General features: G+C 40.6%; 2 protein-coding genes across 3 annotated transcripts in view; both read right to left on the reverse strand.

The window, feature by feature from the left end:
- The window catches only part of mysm1 (Myb-like, SWIRM and MPN domains 1), a 93,724-nt gene extending 84,501 nt beyond the window's left edge, over positions 1 to 9,223 (reverse strand). The window contains exons 1-2 of the mRNA XM_048539296.2: positions 9,116 to 9,223; positions 926 to 1,004 (exon numbers count right to left, since the gene is read on the reverse strand). Of these exons, the coding sequence (XP_048395253.1) occupies positions 926 to 1,004; positions 9,116 to 9,171 (135 nt within the window). The 5' untranslated portion in view covers positions 9,172 to 9,223. The remainder of the gene's footprint in view (positions 1 to 925; positions 1,005 to 9,115) is intronic.
- Positions 9,224 to 9,972: 749 nt separating this feature from the next.
- On the reverse strand, positions 9,973 to 23,600 carry si:dkey-86e18.1 (uncharacterized protein LOC557342 homolog). Of its 2 annotated transcripts, none has more exons than XM_048538727.2 (5): positions 23,435 to 23,600; positions 16,373 to 16,413; positions 13,327 to 13,401; positions 12,111 to 12,306; positions 9,973 to 10,673 (listed from the first exon to the last, which is right to left on the reverse strand). In XM_048538727.2, exons 1-5 carry the CDS (start codon positions 23,499 to 23,501, stop codon positions 10,210 to 10,212), a joined length of 843 nt encoding a protein of 280 aa, XP_048394684.2. In that variant the 5' UTR covers positions 23,502 to 23,600; the 3' UTR covers positions 9,973 to 10,209. The 2 variants fall into 2 exon arrangements, with proteins under 2 accessions (XP_048394684.2, XP_048394683.2); XM_048538726.2 differs by having other exon boundaries at positions 12,111 to 12,309.
- Positions 23,601 to 23,602: the final 2 nt, after the last annotated feature.

The raw sequence follows: 23,602 nt of genomic DNA on the forward strand, positions 1-23,602 counted from the left end.
TATCTTGTGTGCCATTTATAAATGTGGAGTAGTGTTAACCTTGCACTGATGCATGAGGATGAATTGCATAAATTAAGTAAGTATAATAATATTTGATGGCCTTGCTATAACAAACATTTACTTGGTATATCATTTGACTTTTTTTCCCAATTTGGTATGGAAGCAATTTCAATTCTGTGTCAATGTTAGTAGCTGTGTTGTCACCAGGTCAAAAGCTCAGTATGTGGGCAATGTTCTGATTTGGATGGCCATAGTCATGATTTGAGTTGGTTTCTCATGTTGCCCCTGTGGACCAAATGGGCACACCTTCCCAGCCTGTCCATTAGCTGCTGAGAGTTGTCTACTTTCTATGGAAGTCTGAAATTGGTGGTTTCACCATTCAAAACAGTTATCAGTTGGCGGCATTTTCAGTCAACTAAGAGAAGTACCAGTGAGAAGAGGGGTTGCCATCAGTTTGTAGGGTTCAGTTTGAGCTCAACTAGGGACTGTTAGATTTCAGACATGTATGCACATCTGTTAGCTGTCAGTGGTTCGGTTCTTGAGGAGAATGTTCTCCCTACTGAGATCAGGAAGTACAATAATGCTAGCACAAGTAGCCACTTGAAGTTTGAGGTCCATGTGCAAAAGATATTGATTACCTGTGAAAAATAAGAGCCATCCTTCTGTTCCCTTTTAAAATCAGTACTTATGGCACAAGGGTCAAATACCACAAAGGTAGGAGACTTTAGTCAGATTACAGGAGTGCTGGTGCTACTGCATCTTAAAGGGTGGCCCAAATTTGTAACACTATTAATGAACTAGGTATACAGTTGCAGAATTTGGAACTGAATTGGAAAAATGATGCCTCACAGCAAATTGCATTGTTATACCTAATAAATTCCACAAATTAAACATTCACAGCACAGCGGTGCATTTTCGGACTTACCAAGAAACCATTGTTATTTCTCCAGGAAGAATCCAGGTAATGGTCCTGCAGAAAGCCAGAAACAGTGCCACAGTCCTCACTGAAAACAAAAATTTGTTCTTTGTTTGGTTCAGGATCATAAACAATCAAATCAATTCTACATCAAAGAAATAAGCCCCAATTTTCACAAGGACAAGATTTTTAATCTGCAACAGTAGGTGTTCTGGTCAGAAGTCTGGGTTTCCCAAATGCTGCAGGATGTTAACCTCTCACTGTGCATGGGCAGTTGCTTTCAGTAATTTTACTGTGTGGAAGCCTGCCTGGCTTAGCTCCCCAACCGTGGGGATTTCTGCAGGAAGCGGCTGCAGCCAAGGTATATAATTGGTACATTATTGCCAGGGTAGAGATTACGAGAGGTGTGGTACAATGTAGTTTGTAGGATTGGCTGATTATTGTGAGGTGACAGAGACAGGTGCTGATCTCTAGAAGGGATGCTTGTTACTTTCGGGAAGCTGGGGGAAGCATCCTGCTCTCCCATCTATAATCAATGCTGAAAAAGTATTTTACCTATTCCAGACAACAGTCTTCTCCTTAATAAGGCACCAGGTTTCCCAGGACTTTAGAAATCTGGCTTTCTTACGTTAAAAGTGAAAAGAGAATTTAATGTCATTGAAATATTTAAATTAACAACCTGCCTCTTGAAAGCAAGTATGCTTCCTCCACCCACACCTGTTCCCCACACAAGGGCGGGAAGTTTACCAAATAGTTATCGTACGGTTGACTACCACAGGTTGTATGTACCACATAAATCAGTTTTGATGATGTGTGTTATCAACTTCAATTTAATATGTTGTCTTTCAAATCAACAGTTTGATACCACTTTATAAGCAAGCAAAGATAGCTAAACCAAAGAATTCCAAGCAAGGGTTTCCAGACTTGCAAGAGGATCCAAGGGAGATGTTGGTTGCCTCACCAGCATGTTATTTTTATTAGTGTGTTTTAAAAATGAAGCACTTTATTTATGAGTGATAACACTGTTTTCCTTTGCGGGACAGACACTATTGATTGACTGCCAGGATTCAGGATCCTTTGTAACACATCAATGTTTGTAGGGGATAGTTTGTCAAACATTTACAAGTGGTATGCAATTTCCAAAGGTTTGTTACCCAGTAACTTAAATCTTCAAATGATTACGCCATATTACCAATTATATTTTTGTTATATAGTGGAATTTATGAAAATTTTCTCCAAAGACTGCCGCTCCATTCTTACTTGAGATTGCACTGTGAGTCGTATGGACGGAGGAGGTTGTACAGAATGTGAAAGCAGTTATTGTTTCCACTTACAATTATTATTAACCTTTTGGAATTCCAGTGCTTAAAGACTTGCAGCTGAAGGCATCATCACCATGGGTAAAATAATTTAAGTTGGAAATGCTCAAAGGCATTGAATGAGCCTAGGCATCCATGAATTTTGTAGGGTGGGAGGAAATTAGAGATCTAGAAGTGTGAAAGACTTTTGAGAACAAGGCATTTGAAAACAAGAGTGTGAATGTTCACATCAGAACATTGTATAACTGGAAACCAAACGATCGCAGAAATGATAACTTAAAATCCTTTTGTTTTGCAGTGCATTGCCAACTAATTTAAATACGCAGTATTTTTAAACTGTTTCACACAACCACATACACGCAGTATCTCAAACAGAGATAATGAGACATATGAGAAAAGCTTCATTTTTATTCAAACTTTCAGATTGCTGCATAACCTAGAGAATCATTGATGGTGTAAATTAGGAAAGTGTTTCTGATCATCTCAAGGTTAATACAAAAATAAAAGGCCATTCAAATCATTTTTTTTAAAGAAATCAAAGGAAGCAAACAAACATTGCCAACTTTTTTTTCAGGGGGTTGGGGGGTGCAGTGAGATTAGAAACCAGTCGTAATGCCAAAAACATTCAGCCTATTTGAATCCAAGCCAGCATACTGCAAAAAAAAATTCATCCTCACATACTCCTTATATTTCTCACTCAGACCTTAATTCTGTGAATTTCTAGTCCTTCAACGATTTGCTAATGAGAAACAACAATTCCATTAAAAGAATCTACAAATCAAAAATGAATTGACCCAAAGTTAAGACTAGGTCAGGAGATTAGAGTTTCCATCTATTTCTTTCTTAAAATTGCATCTCAAGTTGTCCAGTTCTTGACTTGGGTTTAGATAGGAAATGCCAGAATGTGGACTTTGCATCAAGGGTAAAATGCAAAACAAAACTCAGTTCCCAGGCAATCAGAATGCCATACACTGACAGATACTGTACAGTCACCAAAACCAAATGAGATGCTGCAAAGTACTGAAGGAACCAAGAGTGGAAATTGTAGAGGTACTGGCCATAATTTTTCAATTTACCTTAGACTCACTAGTGGTGTCAAAGAGCTAAAGAATTTTAAACATTATACCCTTGCTCAAAAATGAGTGAAAAGACATGCCAGCATCTATAGGAAAGTCAGTCTACAATGGTTAATTGTAATTTAGACTAATGCAAATCTGTTCTAAAATGATGACAGCATGGTTTTATTGAAGGCAAATCAAATCTTTTCACCGAAATTTTTTTAATGATATAACAAAGGATTTACAAGATTAATGATGTTGATGAGATCCGGAATTAATTTCCAAAAGACATTCAATAAACTTGCATACAACAGACTTAAGTAAAATTAGTGACAGTACCATAGGATGTAGGAGCCGAAGTAGGTAATTCAGACCATCAAGTCTGCTCTACCATTCAATGGATCAGAGCTGATCCAATAACCATCAATTCCATTTTCTTGCCTTTTCTTTATAACCCTAAATCCTTGACTGATTAGAAATCTGTCAATCTCAGCCGTGATTACACTTAATGACTAAGCCCTGGACAGTAAAGATTTCCTCAGATTCACGACCATTTGAGAGAAGAATTTTGCTCCTTATTTTTGTCTTAAATGTGCCATCTCTTCTTCTGAGATTATACGCTCTGGTCCTAGGCTCTCCCACAAGCGGAAACAACCTCTCCAATTTACCCTGTGAAGTCCCCTAGGAATTGTATATGTTTCAAAAATTCACTTCTCACTCTTAGAACAGGCTTAACGTACTCAGTTTCATCTCATAAGACAGTCCTTCCACACCTGATACCAACCTACTGAATTTTATCTGGGCTGCCTCCAATACCAGTATACCTTACCTTAAATAAGAGGCCCAAGAATGTTCATAATATTCCAGCTAATGGTCTAAGGACTTGTAACATTTTAGCAAAACGTTCCTCCTTCTATAATCTATTCCCTCTAAAATAAAGACCAACATTCGATTTGCATTCCCTATTCCCGATGAACTTGGATGCTAAATTTTGTGATTCATGCACAAGGACTCCCAAATCCCTCTGTTTTGTAGCCTTCTGTAGTCGTGCTCCATTCAAATTGTATTTGATATAGAATCCCTAGTGTGGAAACAGGCCCTTCGGCCCAACAAGTCCACACTGATCCTCAGAGGGTCCCACCCAGATCCCTTCCCCAAACTCATCCTTGAACACTACGGGCAATTTAGCATGGCATCCACCTAGTCTGCACATCTGTGGACCGTGGGAGGAAACCCATGCAGACACGGGAAGAATGAGCAAACTTCACACAGACAGTCGGCCAAGTGGGATTCGAACCCAGGACCCTGCCGCTGTGAGGCAGCAGTGCTAACTACCGAGCCATCATACCAAAAGGCAGCCTAGTAGTGGTTGACAAATTACTTTTTTGTAATTTGGATCTGAATCCCAATCTACTCTCACAATTTAATTGAAAGTGATGTTTCTTGATTGCTTTTCTATCTTCTCAACAATTGCGCGTCCCGAGTTGCCCTGGAGGAAATGGTGGTGAGCTATCTTATTGAGCTGCTTCAGTCTGTGTGCTGCAGGTTAGGCCCACAATGCCATAAAAACCACGACATGCAAGAGCATTTGCTTAATTTCAGGTCTCCGTGTCCACTGTTTGCTGGACAGTTTTTCTCCATGCCTGTTTGGTGGTTACATTCTATGTTGGAATCCATCTTTTTCTCCCAGTCCCTTTCTGACCTTCTGGTTTAAATAATGTTCTACTGTTTTCTCAAATGTTCCTCGCAAGTATGATTGTGGGAATCTGCCAGTTGTTTAATTTAATATAAACATTGCAATTAGGACAATTCTGCAACAACAATTGTATTTATGTAGCACCTTTAATAGAGTAAGACGCTTCACATGAATGCTATCAAACAGAATTTGACACTGGCCACGGAAGGAAATATGAAGAAGGCTGACCAAAAGAGGTCAGTTTTAAGTAGCTTCTGAAAGTGAGGCAGACATGTTTAAAGAGGGATGTCTGAAGATGAGAGTGGAGACAGTTTCAGGCCGAGCCACAAGTGCTGGAGTGGAGAAAATCAGGGAATGCGTGATAGACCAGAACTGCTGGTGAACAGTGATCTCTGCTGATTGCAGAGCTGGAAGAGGTCACAAAGATGGTTAGGGGACAAGGGGAGTGTCAACTTTTTTAATGCTAGAGAAACATGCACAACTTTGGCTTTAAAGCAATTGTTCCAAATTGCGAGACACATTCAGATGATTGTAGGCTATGGCAAATTTACAAAGCACCATAAGTTCACCGAATAGGATTAGAAAGGGCAGACGCAGGAAAGATATTTCTGAGGCCAGGAGTCTTCAGAACCAGGGGTCACAGACTAAGCTTAGGGGGTAAACCATTTAGGACTGAGATGAGAAGAATTTTTTTCCACCCAGAGAGTGGTGAGTCTGTGGAATTTGCTAGCATAGAGAGCAGTCAAGTCCAAAACATTGTGTGATTTCAGGAAGGAGTTAGCCATAACACTAGGGTCTAAAGGATTAAAGGATATGGAGGAAAAGCAGGAACACACTATTGAGTTGAATGTGAAGCTGGATGAACACAGCAGGCCAAGCAGCATCTCAGGAGCATAAATGCTGATGTTTCGGGCCTAGACCCTTCATCAGACTTTATTATCTTGAATTCTCCAGCATCTGCAGTTCCCATTATCACTGAGTTGAATGATCAGCTTTGATCATCTTAAATGGTGGAGCAGGTGCAGAGGGCCAAGTGGCCTATTCTTCTTGCAAAGTGCAAAAACTCCCAGTATTCCACATTATATTCCATGCAAGATGGATACAAAATTAGCCAAGTGCCGGGAAACAAGCAGCAAGAGTGTAGTCATTTTTCAGAATGAAGGAAGAAGAAAGAGGTCCTCAAGTGTCGATATTAGGGTCCCTGTTCTTCATCATAGCCAAAACACTGGTGTAAATTAGAAAAACTGCAGATAAGGTAAAATTCGGAAATAATGTGAACTAACAAAAATTATGTAAAACACCCCATAGGATATTGACGAAATGAATCGACAAGTGATAGAAAATTAATTAATGCAGAGAAATGTGAAGTGATTCATTTTAGTAGGAAAAATAAAAAGAGACAAGTGTCTAAAATTTCCATTGGTCAGGAAATCACCAGAGCCACGCAGACTGTGGTGGCACATTTAAGATAGTTGTGTGCTGGGACTATGCAAAATTCTACATGCAGCTGATGCCATGCAAATTGCTTGGGAAATTGAATTCTGGACAATGAGCAAATCCCCGGCATCTGGAACACTCCAAAAAGATTCATTAAAAAAAGTCAAGAGATTCAAAGGCTTACAACTCACTTAGGTTTAACAGTCATGCAGGAAAAGTCAAGACGATTAAAAATATAGTCTAACCTTTTGGATTACTATTAAACAGACTCCCTCCCATACACCTCCCTACCGATCCCTTATGACTAACCCTTCACCAGACCACCACATCCTGATTCACCATCCCACAACATTTCCTGTTGCCCATCCACCAACTAGCCAAAGCACCTGATGGCTTACATGGGCACCCTATCTAGCTGGTACAATAACCCTGCACTTACCTTACTGTTACGCCTTCACAGCAGCTATCAAAATAGTATGGTTTCCAACACCTACTCTCTTCACTGCTGGATTCATGAATTCCTAGACTGGCTAGTTACAAGAAATCCCTGTCAAGGAAACTCCAGGACAAGAGACGCAAAATCACAATGTACAGAACAGGCTCTTCGGCTCATCAAGTCTGCACACTAAAAATATACCATAACCTACACTAGTCCAAGCATGGATCCAAATATTTTTTAAAGGTTGTGAGGTTTCCTGCTTCAACTACACTCGCAGGCACTGCTTTCCAGACCCCCACCATACTCTAGCTGAAAATGTTTTTCCTCAAACCTACACTAAACCTCCTGCCTTTCATTTTAAAATTATTTTCCCTCATTACTGACCCTTCAAATAAGTGGAACATCTGCTTTCTATTCGCCCTGTCCATGCCCTTAATAAGCTTATACACCTCTATCAGGTCTTCACTCAACCTTCTCCGATCCAAAGAAAAAAAGCCAAGCTCATCCTGCCTTTCTTTGTAGCTGAATGCTCCATGCTAGGTAACACTTTGGTGAATCTCCTTTGCACCCCCTCCAGTGCAATCACATCCTTCCTACAGTGTGGTCACCACAACTGCACATAGTACTTCAGCTGTGGCCTTACAAAAAAAACCATATAAGCTCCAGCAATGGCCCCATGTTCTTATAAACTATGCCATGACTGATAAAGGTAAGAGTCCCCTATGCCTTAACTACACAAATAACCTGTCCTAAACCTTCAGGGATCTGTGGACAGGCATCACAAAATCCCTCTTTTCCTCTATGTTTCCTAGTGTCTTCTCATTCATCTAAAGCTTAGTTGGTAATTTTAATCTAATCAGGTGTGGAAGTAGAGTTTCTGACCATAATGGAATAGTTATGCCAATATAAACAAAAAGATACAATTCCTAACAGAGTGCAAATGGAGAGAGATCAGGGTATATATGTGATAACCATTCAAGGTGGAAGAACAGGTGAAGAGCTTGGTAATAAAGCATATGATTCTTAGGCATTTATTGATAGAGGCAAACAGTATAAGAGCAAGGAAACAATGTTAAACACATAGTCATGGTTCAGTCATAACTAGAGTACTTATCCAGTTCTAGGCAGCATACTTTAGGAAGGACATAGAGGTTTGACAGGATGCAGAAAAGATCACAAGAATCCTTCCAGGGTTGTAAAACTTCAGTTACAAGATTAATTGGAGACATTGAGACTAATTTCCTTGAAGAGAGGCAATTGGATATAGGTACTAAAGACCACAAGGTATTTCAACAGAGTAGATACGGAGAAAAACTTCTAATTGGTGTAAAGATCAAAAACTAGAGGCACAGATTTTGGTTACGAGACAAAACGTGCAAGAAGAAGAAATCTTTCTTGCAGCGAATCATGCAGATCTGGAATGCACTGACTGCATGTGTAGTTTGATTGATCTTTTAAATGGGAATAGAATCATTTCTCAAAAAGGATCATCTTTGCAGGATTACAGGAGAAGGTGACAAATTTTCAGGTGAACTGCCCCCTCAGATGATTTGCAAAGACTAATGACTGAACGGTTTCCATCAATGTTGAAACCATTCTATGATTCTAGGTGTCTTATTTAATTCTGATTTTTATTCTTGGGAACACTGATAACACCTTTGAGGTGGAGGGTTCAAGTAAGACCGGGCAATTTACTGTCTCAATTCCGGTCATGCACATTTGGATGAATCCTGGCACTAAATCCAGTATGTGTACATAATCTATCCAATATCACTCTTAAAAAGATGTTAAGCTCTCCCAATATCCTGACCAACATTTACACCCCTCAACCATCAAAAGCTCAGCTTATCATTGAAATGTTTTGTTTTGTAGGAATTTCTAGAGCAGAAGTTGGTAGCTGCGATTCCTATACGAAGCCTACCCTTGCGATATACGTACTGTGCTTCGCAGGGGAAATTCAAGCCTCCCCCAGTAGGTTTGATTATTGGATGCATTAAACACACATTCGCTCATTTTAAATCAGGCCCAAACGCAAGTCGCTTAACTCTCAACTGGAATAAAGCAGCTTATAGTGGTTCGGTGAACAGTACACAGTGTAGACACTACAAATGGATCACTGATTTAAGAGATAAATAAACCCAGGCGGCTCCCAGGCAGGTTTACACACACAGGGGCTCTCCATCCACCCACGGAATACTCAGGCTCTGCAGCAGCTAAGTCCCGCAGACAGGCCCTAGTTTCTTCTCTTACCCCAGGTTCAGCTCCGTTCCATCTCCTTCAATATCCACATCCACTTCCTCCGCCATATTGCACCACCAACGTCATTTCCGACACCTGCTGCCCCCTGTCGGATGTCAGCAGCAGCGCCTGATACACATTCACTCTCTCCTGTATCAGAGACAGGAGGAACTGTCGATGCTGGAGAATCTGAGATAACAAGGTGTAGAGCTGGATGAACACAGCAAGCCAAGCAGCATCATAGGAGCAGGAAGGCTGACGTTTCGGGCCTAGACCCTTCATCAGAAATGCTGCTTGGCCTGCTGTGTTCATCCAGCTCTACATCTGGTATGTTCACTTTTGGAACAGGAGTGTTGTTAAAAGGGCGAGTTCACCGTGAAGTTATCCAAAAAAAAATCAACAATTGTATCATTGAGCTTACTTTATAGCTGTGGCAAAGTGTACGTCTTGATTAATCTGAGAAAATCTTCGTATATCACTATTAATAACGCTACCAAAAAGACGAAGTGAAAATAATATGAACTTCATAAGAACAACTTCGAGTCCAAATCAAAATCATGCTGAGAATCATCACAATGAGAACATGAAGCAAAATTAGACAATCAGAAGAAAATCCATGAACGAAAAGGAGGAATTAAATGGAACCTGTGTTAAGATCAGTGGAGATGAGTCATATCAAATTCATCACAATCCTCTGCCATTTAGGCAGGGTTTAAACTGATCTGAACGAGTCAAATACAACAGTAAAAAGATTTTTGTTAGAGGTTGTTGTATTAGCACAAGTAGAATGTCATTTTAGCAGTAGCACTAGATGGCGATGATTTTCACATGATTCATTCTTGATGCTTTTGGATATAGAAAATAAAGTATTTGAAATAAGAGCACCTTTATTTCTGATTTAAATTCATACCAACTATGAGAATTGGAAGAATTTGTATTTCAACGATTATACAATGCAACAAATATACAAATTGCTCTACATACAATGCACAACACCAATAAAAATAAATTTTGAAAATATAGCATCTACACACATTCAGCAATTACAGTATTTCAGACAAAATATTACATGGAACAATTAATGTGAATCAGCTGTTATTTGTTACTTATTTATCTTCATCTGAAGAATAGCAAGATAGTCCCAGAATTCCAGAGCTTTTCATCTGTGAACTAGTTTCTTGAGAAACTACTGATGTCTTGAATGTATGTTTTTTTCCTTCATTGCTTTGCAGCTCTGCAGTGGTTCCACAGGAAGATGATGTTTGTAAGTTTGGTAGGTGAGTGAAAAGAATTTTGCTCATATGATGTGAGCCTTCTCCCAATGTATTTTGTGTGTTTGAGGCCATAGAAAACCTTGGTGGAATTCTAACAGGATTAAACATAAGGGGCTGGTCCTGAAAACTGGAATTAACCATGCAGAAGTCATCATTGACACCAAGTGGTGTCTGTTGATTGAGGAAGTTCTTTTCCCTTTCTTCAACAGGTTTCCCATCACAGTCATCCTCCTGGTTGTCAGCTTCAGTATTGTTTAAAACAGGAATGCATATTTGTTTCAAACTGTGCAACCCAGCTGCAAATAACAAATCTTAAATTACTAAAAAGAGAACTCAAACATTCACATTACAAAATTGTCAGTTTTTTTAAAAAAGACTGAAGATATGAGCAGAAAATTTACATTGCAGTGTAATTAAAATCTACATTCTGAATTTTTCACAACAGGAAGTTGGTTAGTTCATATTCATGGCAAAATCACTTCTGACATGTCATGGCAAGGTATTAATATAAGTTTAACATTAAAAATTCACTTGGAATTTATACAAATTGATGTGTGCAAAAATCATTTGCGAAGAAAACTAAATGAAAGTTCAAAGCTCAGTGGTGAAAACTATGATGAGATAGTAGATAATGTATGATAAATCATTTCTTAGTTTTAAAATGTTAAAAAATTATTTTAGGATGTCTTTGAATAAATAATAAATTAAATGGAAACTGAATCTCTCCATGCATGACATCCACATAACTGATATTGACCAACCTCAGGATAGCACTAATATCTACACTCAAATTTGCATTAAGTTACAGTGGATTAGATATGTGTTCAAGTGCCATAAGTGTATTTCCAAAAATCAAGTAGCTCTTCCATGATTGAGTAGAAGCTTGAATTCAATTTATTGGCAAAATGTATATTTTTCATCAATGCATTTTCAGTTCTGCTTAATTTACAAAAATTAACTCCTCAAAGTTTCTCCCATTGTCAGACTAATTAATAAACAGCATATTTAAAAAATCCAGAGCTTTAAAATAAACAGAAATAGATGGTAGAAGGAAACACTCAACAGATCTGGCAGCATCTGCTGCGAGAAATAAAGTTAATAAACAGAACTTCTGAAGGAAGGTCTTTCACTGAAACACACACTTTCTTTCTCCAGATGCTGTCTGACCTGCTGAGTATTTTCAGCATCCACTGAACTTGGGTTGTTGGGGACAGATGGTAGAATTTGGATCTAGTTAAAAATCTAGAATCAAGAGTCCAAAAAGGTGGAAAAAAATAGGGCTGGAGTAGAGATAACGGGAAGTGCAAATGCTGGAGAATCTGAAATAACAAAGTGTGGGGCTGGATGAACACAACAGGCGAAGCAGCATCAAAGGAGCACAAAAGCTGATGTTTTGGGCCCAGACCCTTCATAAGTAAGCAAGAACGCAAGAAAGAAAGCAATCAATCTTTTCTGATGAAGGGTCTGGGCCCAAAATGTCAGCTTTTGTGCTCCTATGATGCTGTTTGGCCTGTGTTCATCCAGCTCCACACTTATCTAGGGTTGAGGGGTTGGAGTAAATTGCAGAGGTAGCATGGGCCAAAGCTTTGAAAAGTTGGAAGATAAAGACAAATATTTTAAATTTAATTAATGCACATTAAGACATTTTCATTATGGTATTATATACTGCAGTGCATTTGAGGCCCAGTTGCTGATATCTAAATCAAATTAGCCCCATGTAAAACTTTGAATACCCGGTTGACTGATGGGTCGTGTTGCAGCGTTGGGTTGTCTTTTCCGGGTATAAGCACGAGGTTTCCAAGGGTGTTCCTTATGGGAAGGGTCTAACCGACGCAGTTTCCACAAATAACGCTGATACTCCTTCTGAAGTTCTTCAATTTGATCCTGAAATTCCTTTATCTTCCTTTCTGAATAATGGGATAATTGGGACTGCTGTAAAGCAGTGAAAACATTGCTTCTTTATCATATCACTACAATGTGATTCACAGAATTACCTCATGAGGCCATTTGGCCTATCACATCTCTGGCTGGATCTCTCAAGAGCAATTCATCTAGTATCATTCCCCCTTAGCTCTTCAAATTCTTCCTTTTCCTTTAATAATCCAATTCTGTTGAATGCTTTGATAAAACCTCCCTCCACTATAAACTCAGGCAATGCATTATCAGATCCTATATTGGGAAGTAGTGGCACAGTGGTATTATTACTGGACTGTTAATCCAGTAACCCAGCAAACATTCCAGAGAACCGGGTTCAAATTCTGCCATGGCAGGCTGTGGAATTTGAATCCAATTTTAAAAATCTGGCATTAAGAGACTGATGATGACCATGAAGCCGTTGTCATCTAATGGAAAAACCCATCTGGCTCACTAATGTCCTTTAGGGAAGGAAACCTGTCACCCTTATCTGGTCTGGCCTACATGTGACTCCAAACCCATAACAATGTAGTTGACTCTTAAGGGCAATTAGGGATCAGCTATAAATGCTGGCCTAGGCAGCAAGGCCCTTGTCCCACAAACAAATAACACATCCCTACATACTGTATTCTTTCTGCAGAATCCATTACAAAGCAACTCCCCAGATACAACTCCAAAGTAAAACAGGTCTCTATGGATCATTATTAACCTAAATTAGTCTTAACCTGCTCCTTCCAAGGAGTTGGTCCAACTGCACAAAGAATGCTGTTTTAGTTCAATGTCAAGGCAAGATGGAAACAAACTTTGGAGAACTGCACTGTGCTCACCACCACCTTCTCAATTAGAGCTGGGAAACAATTTATAATCTTACTGGCAACACTACATCCAATAAAAAAAGTGTAACAAAATACATTTTTGGAATATGTTAGCATGAAAAATGAGTTGATATTGTCAAGTCGAAGAAATTCTCTGGTTCCCACCACCCACCCAGGTGAAATATTTCCAGTGTCCGTTTTCATAAGTTGAACTGCTCACCTGAAGATAATACTCAATCTCGCTTTTGATGCTCGGAATCCATTTTTTCACTTCAACAGCCGAAGTCAAGGAAGACTATAGATTACATATCACATGTTCAAGTTACCACAAAACAAAATGGTCATTGAACAATAGCTAATTTTCAATGCCACTTCTTCCTGCATTACATTACTTGATTTACTGGAAAAAACTAAAGCAGTCTATGATATTGTATTGGCATTGAAAATGTACTTCTCTGTAAGATGTATGAATTCCAACGAATTGAACCACAGATGAAATCAATTAGTTTGTCCTATAAAGTTTGTCACCAAATTGTAAGTGTTACTAAATGCATTGCAACTTAAACACTAACAGCAACATTATAAATGCCACTAATAAAACCAAGAAAAGTACATTATCTCTTTGGCTCTTGTTATGGCAAAGGGGATTTGTACAGATCTCTACTGCAAAACATAAAGTATTTACAGTCAAGTCTGCAACACCACTAGTCAATTCTGAAGATTTTTTGCATGTACTGACGACATGCCAAACATGTTATGATCCTCGTAGAAATGGAAAAAAAAAATTCCACTTTCATCATTTGACTTTAATACTGGAGACTTTCACAGACTAACAATGGACTTTATGAAGGACACTGTTGACTTAAATAGCTGCTGTGATCATCTGACACCATGGAACCCAAATGAAATGGAGAAAAACCAGCAGCTGCAGAATTACTACTTTGAGCACAAGGTTCTGAGGTCTCAAGAATTTTTTTTTTAAAAAAAAATCTTGTTTTCCTCAAAAGTGCATGATAACACCATAAATTAGAAATGAAAGGTTACCCGGGGGCTGTCACCTTGGAAAATACAATGAAGCTACACTGGGAACACACAAATGAACCATATTTTAGTGACTCACTTTGACAAACAGATGGAAAGAAAACAACTTGGACTGAACACAACATGGAAAGCTCCTCTCTCCCTATCTCAGCACCAGTGAGAGAAAAAACAAACTTGAGGAAGCCTCCCTGAACTGAAAAATAGAAAGTTTATGGCAGTCTTCACCAATTCTGCAGAAATAACTTCAGTTCTATAGGTCTGCTTCTCAAGTTTCACACTCTCAACTCAAGCTCTGAAGAAATGTCATCTATCTAGACTCAACGTTAGCTTGCTCTCTCCCCATGGATGCTGCCTGGTCTGCCGTGATTTCCAGCATATTTTTGTTTCTAGTACAGATTCGGCATCTGCAGTAATTTGCTCCGCTTCAGTTTCTAGCTCTAGATAAATTGCCACCTGCTTTGCAATTCCTGTTTTCTTGGCTTATGAGAGCAATCTCTACCTTTAAATGCATAGCTTTTATTTTTAGTTCGCCCAAGAACAACAGTGTTAGTTTTTCCTAAGTTATTTTGACATGCTCTACAAGATAACCTTTCTGCAGTTGCTTTATTTTTGAACAGATCTTGAATGATCAAATTGTTTCTCCACTTCAATTCATTCAAAGGTCATTACATTAGAATTTTTTTTTAAAAAAAGAAAAAAAAAGTGTGGAGCAGGCCATTCGGTCCATCAAACCTCTGAAGAGCATCCTGTCCAGACTCATCCATAACCCTGTATTCCCACGGCTAACCCACACAGGCTGCACATCTCTGGACATTATGGGCAACTTAGCATGACCAATCCACCTAAAGTGCGCATCTTTGGACTGTGGGAGGAAACCCATGCAAACACAGGGAGAACTGTGATCTGATCCCCTACTCTTATGAGCCAGTGAGGGTGGGCGAGGTCATGGCACCCCACTTCTTTTAAACATCATCTCAGTCAATCACAACAAGTATAATCTTTTTCCTCCTTTTTGGCATGTAGCTATCACATTTCAACTAACTTAACAGATTCAAGTTAAAGGAGGGCTAATCCAAGGTTTTCTTGAAAAGAAAGAGAATGGCGTTTTATTACCTGAAAGTAAAAATAAAATGCACCAGTAAGCACATACAAAAGGTAATGATCTTCAGTAGGTGAGTGAGAATGGCAATTGTGTGTAGACAGGAAGGTGAAGACAGTTGAATAGTTTTATAGTTACTGTCCTTGATGTGACAGTGTAAAACTTGAGTTCCAGACCTATAACTGCTGTTCTATTTCTGCAGAATTGCTGAGGCTGATGAAGAGTCATCTAGACCCAAAATGTTAACATGCTCTCTCTCCATGGATGCTGACTGACCTGCTGTGATTTCCAGAAGCTGATGCTGTTGATACAGAAATGAAAATTGAAACAATGATAATTAAAATACAATAGATGAGGTCAGAAGGCAGGGGAGCCACGATCCTTCTCACCTACTCATAACCAGTGTTGTACAAATTCAGAAGAAAAACCATTACAGCAGTGGCAACAATTTGAAAATTGGCTTTGAAGTACTTTGGAACAAACTGTGACAAGTAGCATGTAAATGCTGTTTATTTTACATTTTTTTAAAAAAATTAGGACAGTAGGAAAAAAACATTCATCTCAGCCTTTGCAGTCAAATTTACTTTTGATCTTCTGGTGGAGGAAGAAAATCAGAAGCAAAGATCTTTAGCACAGAAATTAGAAATATGCACACTAATCTTAAATTTGGGTTTGGTCTATGAAGAGGTGTGTGCACACAATCACAAATATACATCTAAGTTTTTCTGAAACATTCTACACTCAGATTTATTATGGCACTGTCAGATGGTAGGGGCTCAAACTCAGAAGTTGACTTTTATTGTTCTTTACTGCAGTGCGACAGGTAAACATACAACCATCAGGTGTTCAACTAGTGCATCGATTAAAGATCACATTTAAAAGCAACAAGTAAGGTGAGGCACAGTGGCAAATTTCAACCCCATTCTGCGCCCACCAATTGTTGATCACTGTTGTGGAGTAAAATTGAATAAAAATTTAGCATTTAGACAAAAACATTTATCACTTGCAGAAGTTGTTGTATGAGGAGGACTACAATAATCTCAGTTCACTTTCCCATCCAAATTCATTGTTGCTCCATTACGAACTGCAGCTTTGGGGTCCAAAAAGTAGTAGTGTGCTTACTCACCAGTTTGGGTCGATTTTGATCTCTCCCTCTCAGACGACCCTCTATTGAACAAAAACATATTGATTAAAAATTGTAGTATGTTACTAAATCCTACCATCTAATAACAACCTGCATTTATACAATACTTTTAATGCAATAAAGTAACCCAAAGCAAATCACAGGTGCTTTACAAAAAAAATACTGGCATTGCACTGCAAACAGAAATCATGGCAAATAGCCAAAAGCCTGCTTAGATAGATTTTAAAGAATCATTTTAAAAAGGAGAAGACAGGCATAAGCAGGATGTTGCCCGGTTTGTCGCAGACCCTATGAAGAAAGCCTGAGGGACTTGGGTCTGTTCTCATTGGAGAGAAGGAGGCTAAGAGGGGATTTAATAGAGACATACAAGATGATCAGAAGATTAGATAGGGTGGACAGTGAGAGTCTTTTTCCGAGGATGATGACTTCAGCTTGTACAAGGGGGCATAGATACAAATTGAGGGGTGATAGATTGTGGTCTGACCAGTCTTATACAGACTCAGCAGTGCATCTCTGCACTTGCTTTCTAGCCTCTTGAAATTAATGACAATATTACATTTGCCTTCCTAACTGCCACCTGAACCTGCACGTCAACCTTAAGAGAATCCTGAACTACTTGAGGAAAACTAATTCAGGACTCCCAAGTCCCTTTTGTGTTTCAGATATCAAACCCTTTCCCCATTTAGAGATTAGTCTACACCCCTATTCTTCCTACCAAAATATATAATCTCCACACATTCCCACATTGTATTCCATCTGCCACTTCTTTGTCCAATTGCCTAGCCTGTCGAAGTCCTCCTTTGCTTTCCCATCATCTATCATTGTTTCACTTGCAAACAGCACAAGGCCCTCTGTTCTTTTTTCCAGATAGTTAATGTATATCGTGAATGTGGTCCAACAGTGACTCCTATGGAACGCCAACGATCACTAGCTTCCATCCTTCACCTTTACTCTCTGCCTTCTGCCAGTCAGCTAATTTTCTGTCCATGCCAGTATCTTGACCCAACACCATAGGCACCTGCTAAATTAGATAAGTGCCAGTGTGACATTGTGTCCTGGAAATCCAAATAAATCATGTCCACTGGCTCTCCTTTGTCTAATTTGTTTTCTTCCTCCAAAAATTCTAACAGATTTGTCAGACATGATCTTCCCTTGATGGAGCGGTGCTGACTCTACCCTCTTTTACCATACATTTTCAAATACTCTGCTATCACATCCTTAGAGCCCCCTATCACTACTGCTCACCAACACATCAACTCTGCTGGCTGTACAGTCCTGGTGCTGCTGACCTGGCTGCTCCTGCAGCTTTCCCTTGACAAGTGAATCCCCCACCCCCACTAGTATCCAAAATGGTATACATTTAAGAGAAGAATGGCCACAATGGATTCCTGCACTGCCTGTTCACACTTGCTAATCTTCCTGCTTGTAACCTAACTCTTTTCTGTGTGTAACCCTCACTAAGTTGGTGTATGACCAACTTGGTAAATGTGCTATTCATGACCTTCTCAGCCTCATGGATGCTCCATAGTGAGTCCTTCCCCTGCTCCACCAGGGAAGTCAGGAGCTGAAGAGGAATACGTTTCATGCATGTATTGTAGTATGGATATTGGAAGAGTCCTGTATTTTCCCCATGTTGTACGAGAAGCCTTTTATGGCACCAAGCTTTCCTGATATTTTGAACCTCATCAACTACAGACAGGATGCAGGAACTAATTACACAACTTAATCCACAAGTCACCAAACGCAGGGCTTTCGCACACTCACGTGCTCTTGCTCTCGTGCTCTCTCTCTCAAAATTTAAGGTTCTTTTTAAATTTCAAAAATACACTGTTCACAAATCTTTTTATACATATATAATCATGAGACAATTTCATTTATATAGTGTTTACACACGTAGCACAAACAAACCCATGGCACTTTTTTACTTACCTCAAAAGGCATGAAAATATAGTTGTGTATCAGGAGGGTCCGATAATTGAATGGACCTCCATTGCACTTTGGCAGAAAGACCCTAGATGATCGACTTTCCCCACTGCACCTTGGTGGCAGCTGCCCCAAGCTTTAATGCATCCCTCAGCGTGTAGTCCTGGACCTTGGAATGTTCCAGTCTGCAACGCTTGGCTGAGATCAACTTTCTCAGGCAGACCAAAGAGCATCTTTCAGAGTTGATGGTCCCCCAGGCACTTTCGGTGTTAGTTTGTGTGCGTCCCAGGGAACAGATCGTATAGCACACACGGAGTTGCTCAGGATGAACTTTGACAAAAACCACTGCGTCTTTCTCCAGGTTTCCTTTGCAAAGGCACCTTCCCACAGGAGATATGTGACAGTCTGCTTGCAGCTGCTTTGAGGGCAGTGCGGGGTGGTGCAGAGAGTATGGGCATATATGAAGGATCTCGCCAGTAGTGCTCTTCTCACCACCAGCCAAGCAATGCCTTGATGTTTGTTGGAAAGTTCTGGTGATGAGGTTTTCTGCTGAACAACCTGACAGGATCCATCGTCTCCTTTGCCCGTAGGGCCTCAAGGATACTACATGCTTTAATTCTTTGAAGAGGTAACAAGTATATTAGACCAGGGAAATCCAGTAGATGTTACATATCTAGACTTCTAAAAGGCCTTTAATACGGTGCCTCACGGGAGGCTGCTGAGCAAGATGAGGACCCATGGTGTTCAAGGTGAGCTACTGGCTTGAATTGAGGATTGGTTGTCTGACAGAAGGCAGAGAGTTGGAATAAAAGGCTCTTTTTCGGAATGGCAACCGGTGATGAGCTGGTTCACCTTATATATTAATGATCTGGATGAAGGGACAGGGGGGGCATTCTGGCGAAGTTTGCCAATGATAAAGATAGGTGGACAGGCAGATAGTACTGAGGAGGTGGGGAAGCTGCAGAAAGATTTAGACAGTTTAGGAGAGTGGTCCAGGAAATGGCTCATGAAATTCAATGTGAGCAAATGTGAGGTTTTGCACTTTGGAAAAAAAACACAGGCATGGACTATTTTCTAAATGGTGAGAAAATTCGTAAAGCAGAAGTACAAAGGGATCTGGGAGTGTTGGTCCAGGATTCTCTAAAGGTTAACTTGCAGGTAGAGTCTGTGATTAAGAAAGCGAATGTAATGTTGTCATTTATCTCAAGAGGGTTGGAATATAAAAGCAGCGATGTGCTTCTGAGACTTTATAAAGCTTTAGTTTGGCCCCATTTAGAATACGGTGTCCAATTTTGGGTCCCACAGCTCGAAGGACGTACTAGCCCTGGAGCATGTCCAGTGGCGATTCACACGGAAGATCCCTGGAATGGTGGGTTTAATGTATGATGAACGGCTAAGGATCCTGGGATTGTACTCAGTTTAGAAGGTTGAGGGGAGATCTAACAGAAACTTACAAGATAATGTATGGCTTAGAAGGGGTGGATGCTGGGAAGTTGTTTCCGTCAGGCAGGGAGACTAGGACCCACGGGCACAGCCTTAAAATTAGACGGGGTAAATTTAAAACGGAAATGAGATGACATTTCTTCAGCCAGAGACTGGTGGGCTTGTGGAATTCATTGCCACGGAGTGCAGTGGAGGCCGGGACGTTAGATGCCTTCAACACAGAGATCGACAAATTCTTGATCTCTCAAGGAATAAAGGGCTACGGGGAGAGTGCAGGGAAGTGGAGTTGAAATGCCCATCAGCAATGATTTAAATGGCAGAGTGGACTTGATGGGCCAAATGGCCTTACTTCCACTCCTATGTCTTCTGTCTTAAGGAAGACCACATGTCAGAGGCAGGTTCTTTACTCAGAGAGTGGTAAGGGCGTGGAACGCCCTGCCTGCCAGTGTAGTTAACTCAGTCACATTCGGGGCATTTAAACAGTCCTTGGATAGGCATATGGATAATGATGGGATCGTGTAGGGGGAGGGGCTTAGATTAGTTCTCAGGTCAGTACAACATAGAGGGCCGAAGGGCCTGTTCTGCGCTGTATTGTTCTATGTTATAATGAGAGATTCGGTAAATGAATTCCAGAACCCAGAACCTAAATAGCTGACAACATGGCGATCAATTCAGGAACAAAGAAAATCAAAAATGCAGGAGGCCAGAATTAGAAGAAACAGTCTGGAGACTGTGGGAGATTAGATAGGTATGGAGAATCAAGGCCATGGGACCATCTGAAGTGAAAAATGAGATAAATAAGTTCTTTTTTACTGAACAAGGAGCCAATATAGGTCAGTGAGTATCAAGGCAAATAAGGGAACAACCGAAATACCTTTCAATTTCACATTTAAAACAACTCTGATTAGTTGTCAACTCTATTTATGAAAACATCTTTGGATGAAGTTATGTGAAGTCAGAAAAGCTCACATTTACCATTTCTATCAAAAAATAAAGTTCTAACTTTTTAAATGGGACTTATGTTGTCAGCTGTCATTTTGGCAGTGATTCATCAATGAAGCTTCATTAAAATTACTGCAGATACTGGAATCTATACTGAAAAACAGAAAAAAAAATGCTAGAAATCACAGCAGGTCAGACAGCATCCATGGAAATAAAACAAGCTAATAAAGAGGAGTTGAAGAGTCATCTAGACTCGAAACATTAGCTTGCCAAATCTCCAAAGGATTTGGTCTGATCCGCTGTGATTTCTAGCATTGTGTTTTCATTACAGCTCATCTGCACAATATAATTCCTTTTGAAAAGTCTTTTTTTTTTAAACTTTGTAAATAAACATTGAGAAAAATTGAAAATTTATCTTTGAGATTCAAGCAGCATCTATAAAGTTTTTAGCTTTATCCTTGCAAGACCATTTCAACTCTTATTTCTTGTTCCTGAACATCCAAATTAAGGCAACACTAAAGAGTAAGAAGGTGAATGGGTGCTGTGTGACACTTTGAAACTTGTTTCTTTGTGGTTAATTTGACAAATCCACAATTCAAATCATTCAGTGTCGCTGAGGAATCAAAACTTTGCCTGGAATCTTAAAACTCTTATTCAGGTCATGCCTATTCCATGTTGCAGCATCTGTGAAGAAAAAGTCAGAATGAACGTTTCGGGTCCAGTGACCTTTTCTCAGAACTGTTCCTTCTTCATTCTCTTATTGTTTGCTGTTTGTAGTTAAGCAGCGAGAAATGATCACACAAGGCAGTAATGACTAAAAAAGGGCACAGTCCCAGTTGACAGCTGGTAGCCTGCATTTTGGAAGGGGCCTTTTTTTAAAAACACAAAAAATCGAAATGACAAACGTTGAACGCAAACATTTGAATGCAGCCAACTTGTGGCACTACTGTTGAATTCTTAAATTATATTCACCCCACCCCGCCACCTCAAAGAGGTGACAGTTCATGTCATCAATCTCATTTATGCAGCGATAAGTAACATTAATTAAAAACTTTATAGATTCGAGTTCATTTCTAAAACAAGCCTCTGCCACTGTTAAATTAACCTTAACTTTTTCTTCCAGACTTGTAAAGTAACCCAAGAGGTGGGGTGGGAGTTGTAGCACCAAAGAACTGAACCCAAACACGACAGGACAGTTAATAGCCCAAGATGGGTCCCCCACCTCCTCCTCCGCTACATCGATGACTGTATCGGTGCTGCTTCATGCTCCCACAAGAAGCTTGAACAGTTCATCAACTTTTCTAACACTTTTCACCTCAACCTCAAGTTCACCTGGACCATCTCTGATACCTGTCTGTCTCCATCTCTGTTGACTGCCTAGAAAGTGACATCTATTTCAGGCCCACCAACTCCCACAGCTACCTGGGCTACACCTCCTTTCAGCCACGTTCCTGCAAGAATGCAATCCCCTACTCCCAACTCCTCTGCCACAGCTGCCCCCAAGATGGGGCATTCCACTTCCAAACATCCCAGATGTCCTTGTACTTCAAGGACTGCAACTTCACCCCTTCAGCGGTCAAAAATACTCTCGACCACATATCTTGCACCTCTGCCCTCACATCCTCTCCTCGCAACAAAAACAAAGACAGAAACCCCTTGTTCTCACCTAACACCCCACTAACCTCCATATCCAATATATCATTTGCTGCCACTTCTACCACCAGCAATCCAACCACACAACCAAACATATATTTCCTTCCCCACCCCTATCTGCCTTCCATAAGGACTATGCTCTCCACGAAACCCTCATCCACTCTACATTCCCCACTAATCCCACCTCCCCCAGCACATTTCCCTGCAACCACAGGAAATACTACACTTACCCCTACACTTCCTCACTCACCTCCATCCAAGGAGCCAAATAAACCCTTCAGATCAGACAGATTCACCTGCACTTCTGTTAATGTGGTCTATTGCATCCACTGCTCCCAATGTGGCTTCCTCTACATTGGTGACGCCAAGCAGAGTCTCAGGGACCACTCTGTAGAGCACCTACAGTCTGGTCACAATAAGTGACAACACCTTCCAGTCACGAGCCATTTCAACTCCCCTCCCACTCCCTGGGCAACACATCCATCCTGGGCCTCCTCCCGTGTCAAAATGACACCACCCAGAAACTGGAGGAGTAGCACCTCATATTTCAGCTCAGGAGCCTACAACCCAATAGCCTCACTGTGGACTTTACCAGTTTCAAAAACTCCCCAACCACGGCCTCATCCCATGACCGACCAACCCTCCCTCTCATCCCCACCACCTTAACCTGACACAATCTGTCCATCTTCTCTCCCACCTATCCACCCCTCCAATCCCACTGACCAATTCCCAACACTCCCTACCTGCACTCACCTATCACCACCCCACCTACCTTCCCCAGCCCTACCCCTCCTCTCTCGGCTTATTCCTGAGCTCCCTTGCCCCCCCATCCCCGTTTCTGAAGAAGGGTTCCCCACCCGAAACGTCAGCTTTCCTGCTCCTCTGATGCTGCCTGGCCTGCTGTGTTCCTCCAGCGCCACACCGTGTTGTCTCTAACTCCAGCGTCTGCAGTTCTTGCTATCTCTCAAAATGAGTTGCGTTGCGGTCCGTTCATCTCTACTACAGTTACTTATGGCCCGGGCACATTACACAGTCATCCACATTCATCAACAGATGGCGACACAAATGAACAGCTTCTGTTACCCTCTTTCTCTCGCTGCAGCCACAGCCGGTTCAACCTCCCCAGGTGTTTCTCCTCGTTGCGGGCCATCAACTCGGAGCCTCAGCAGGTCCTCCGCATCCGAGTACGCTTGGCCCGCTGTGAATCCTCCACATTCCCGGCAGCCTCTTGGGCGGAGCACGTGACAGCAG

Source organism: Stegostoma tigrinum, chromosome 8, assembly GCF_030684315.1.
Source record: "Stegostoma tigrinum isolate sSteTig4 chromosome 8, sSteTig4.hap1, whole genome shotgun sequence".
Taxonomy (NCBI): Eukaryota; Metazoa; Chordata; class Chondrichthyes; order Orectolobiformes; family Stegostomatidae; genus Stegostoma; species Stegostoma tigrinum.

Bases quoted from the DNA above. Each gene is read 5' to 3' on its own strand.
- si:dkey-86e18.1 (XM_048538726.2), bottom strand. From the start codon at position 23,501: ATGGCCCGCAACGAGGAGAAACACCTGGGGAGGTTGAACCGGCTGTGG. The intron at 13,402-16,372 runs GTGAGTAAGCAC...TGTAATCTATAG, and splicing joins ATCAAAATCGACCCAAACTG to TCTTCCTTGACTTCGGCTGT. The intron at 12,310-13,326 runs GTGAGCAGTTCA...ACTGCTTTACAG, and splicing joins AGATTGAGTATTATCTTCAG to CAGTCCCAATTATCCCATTA.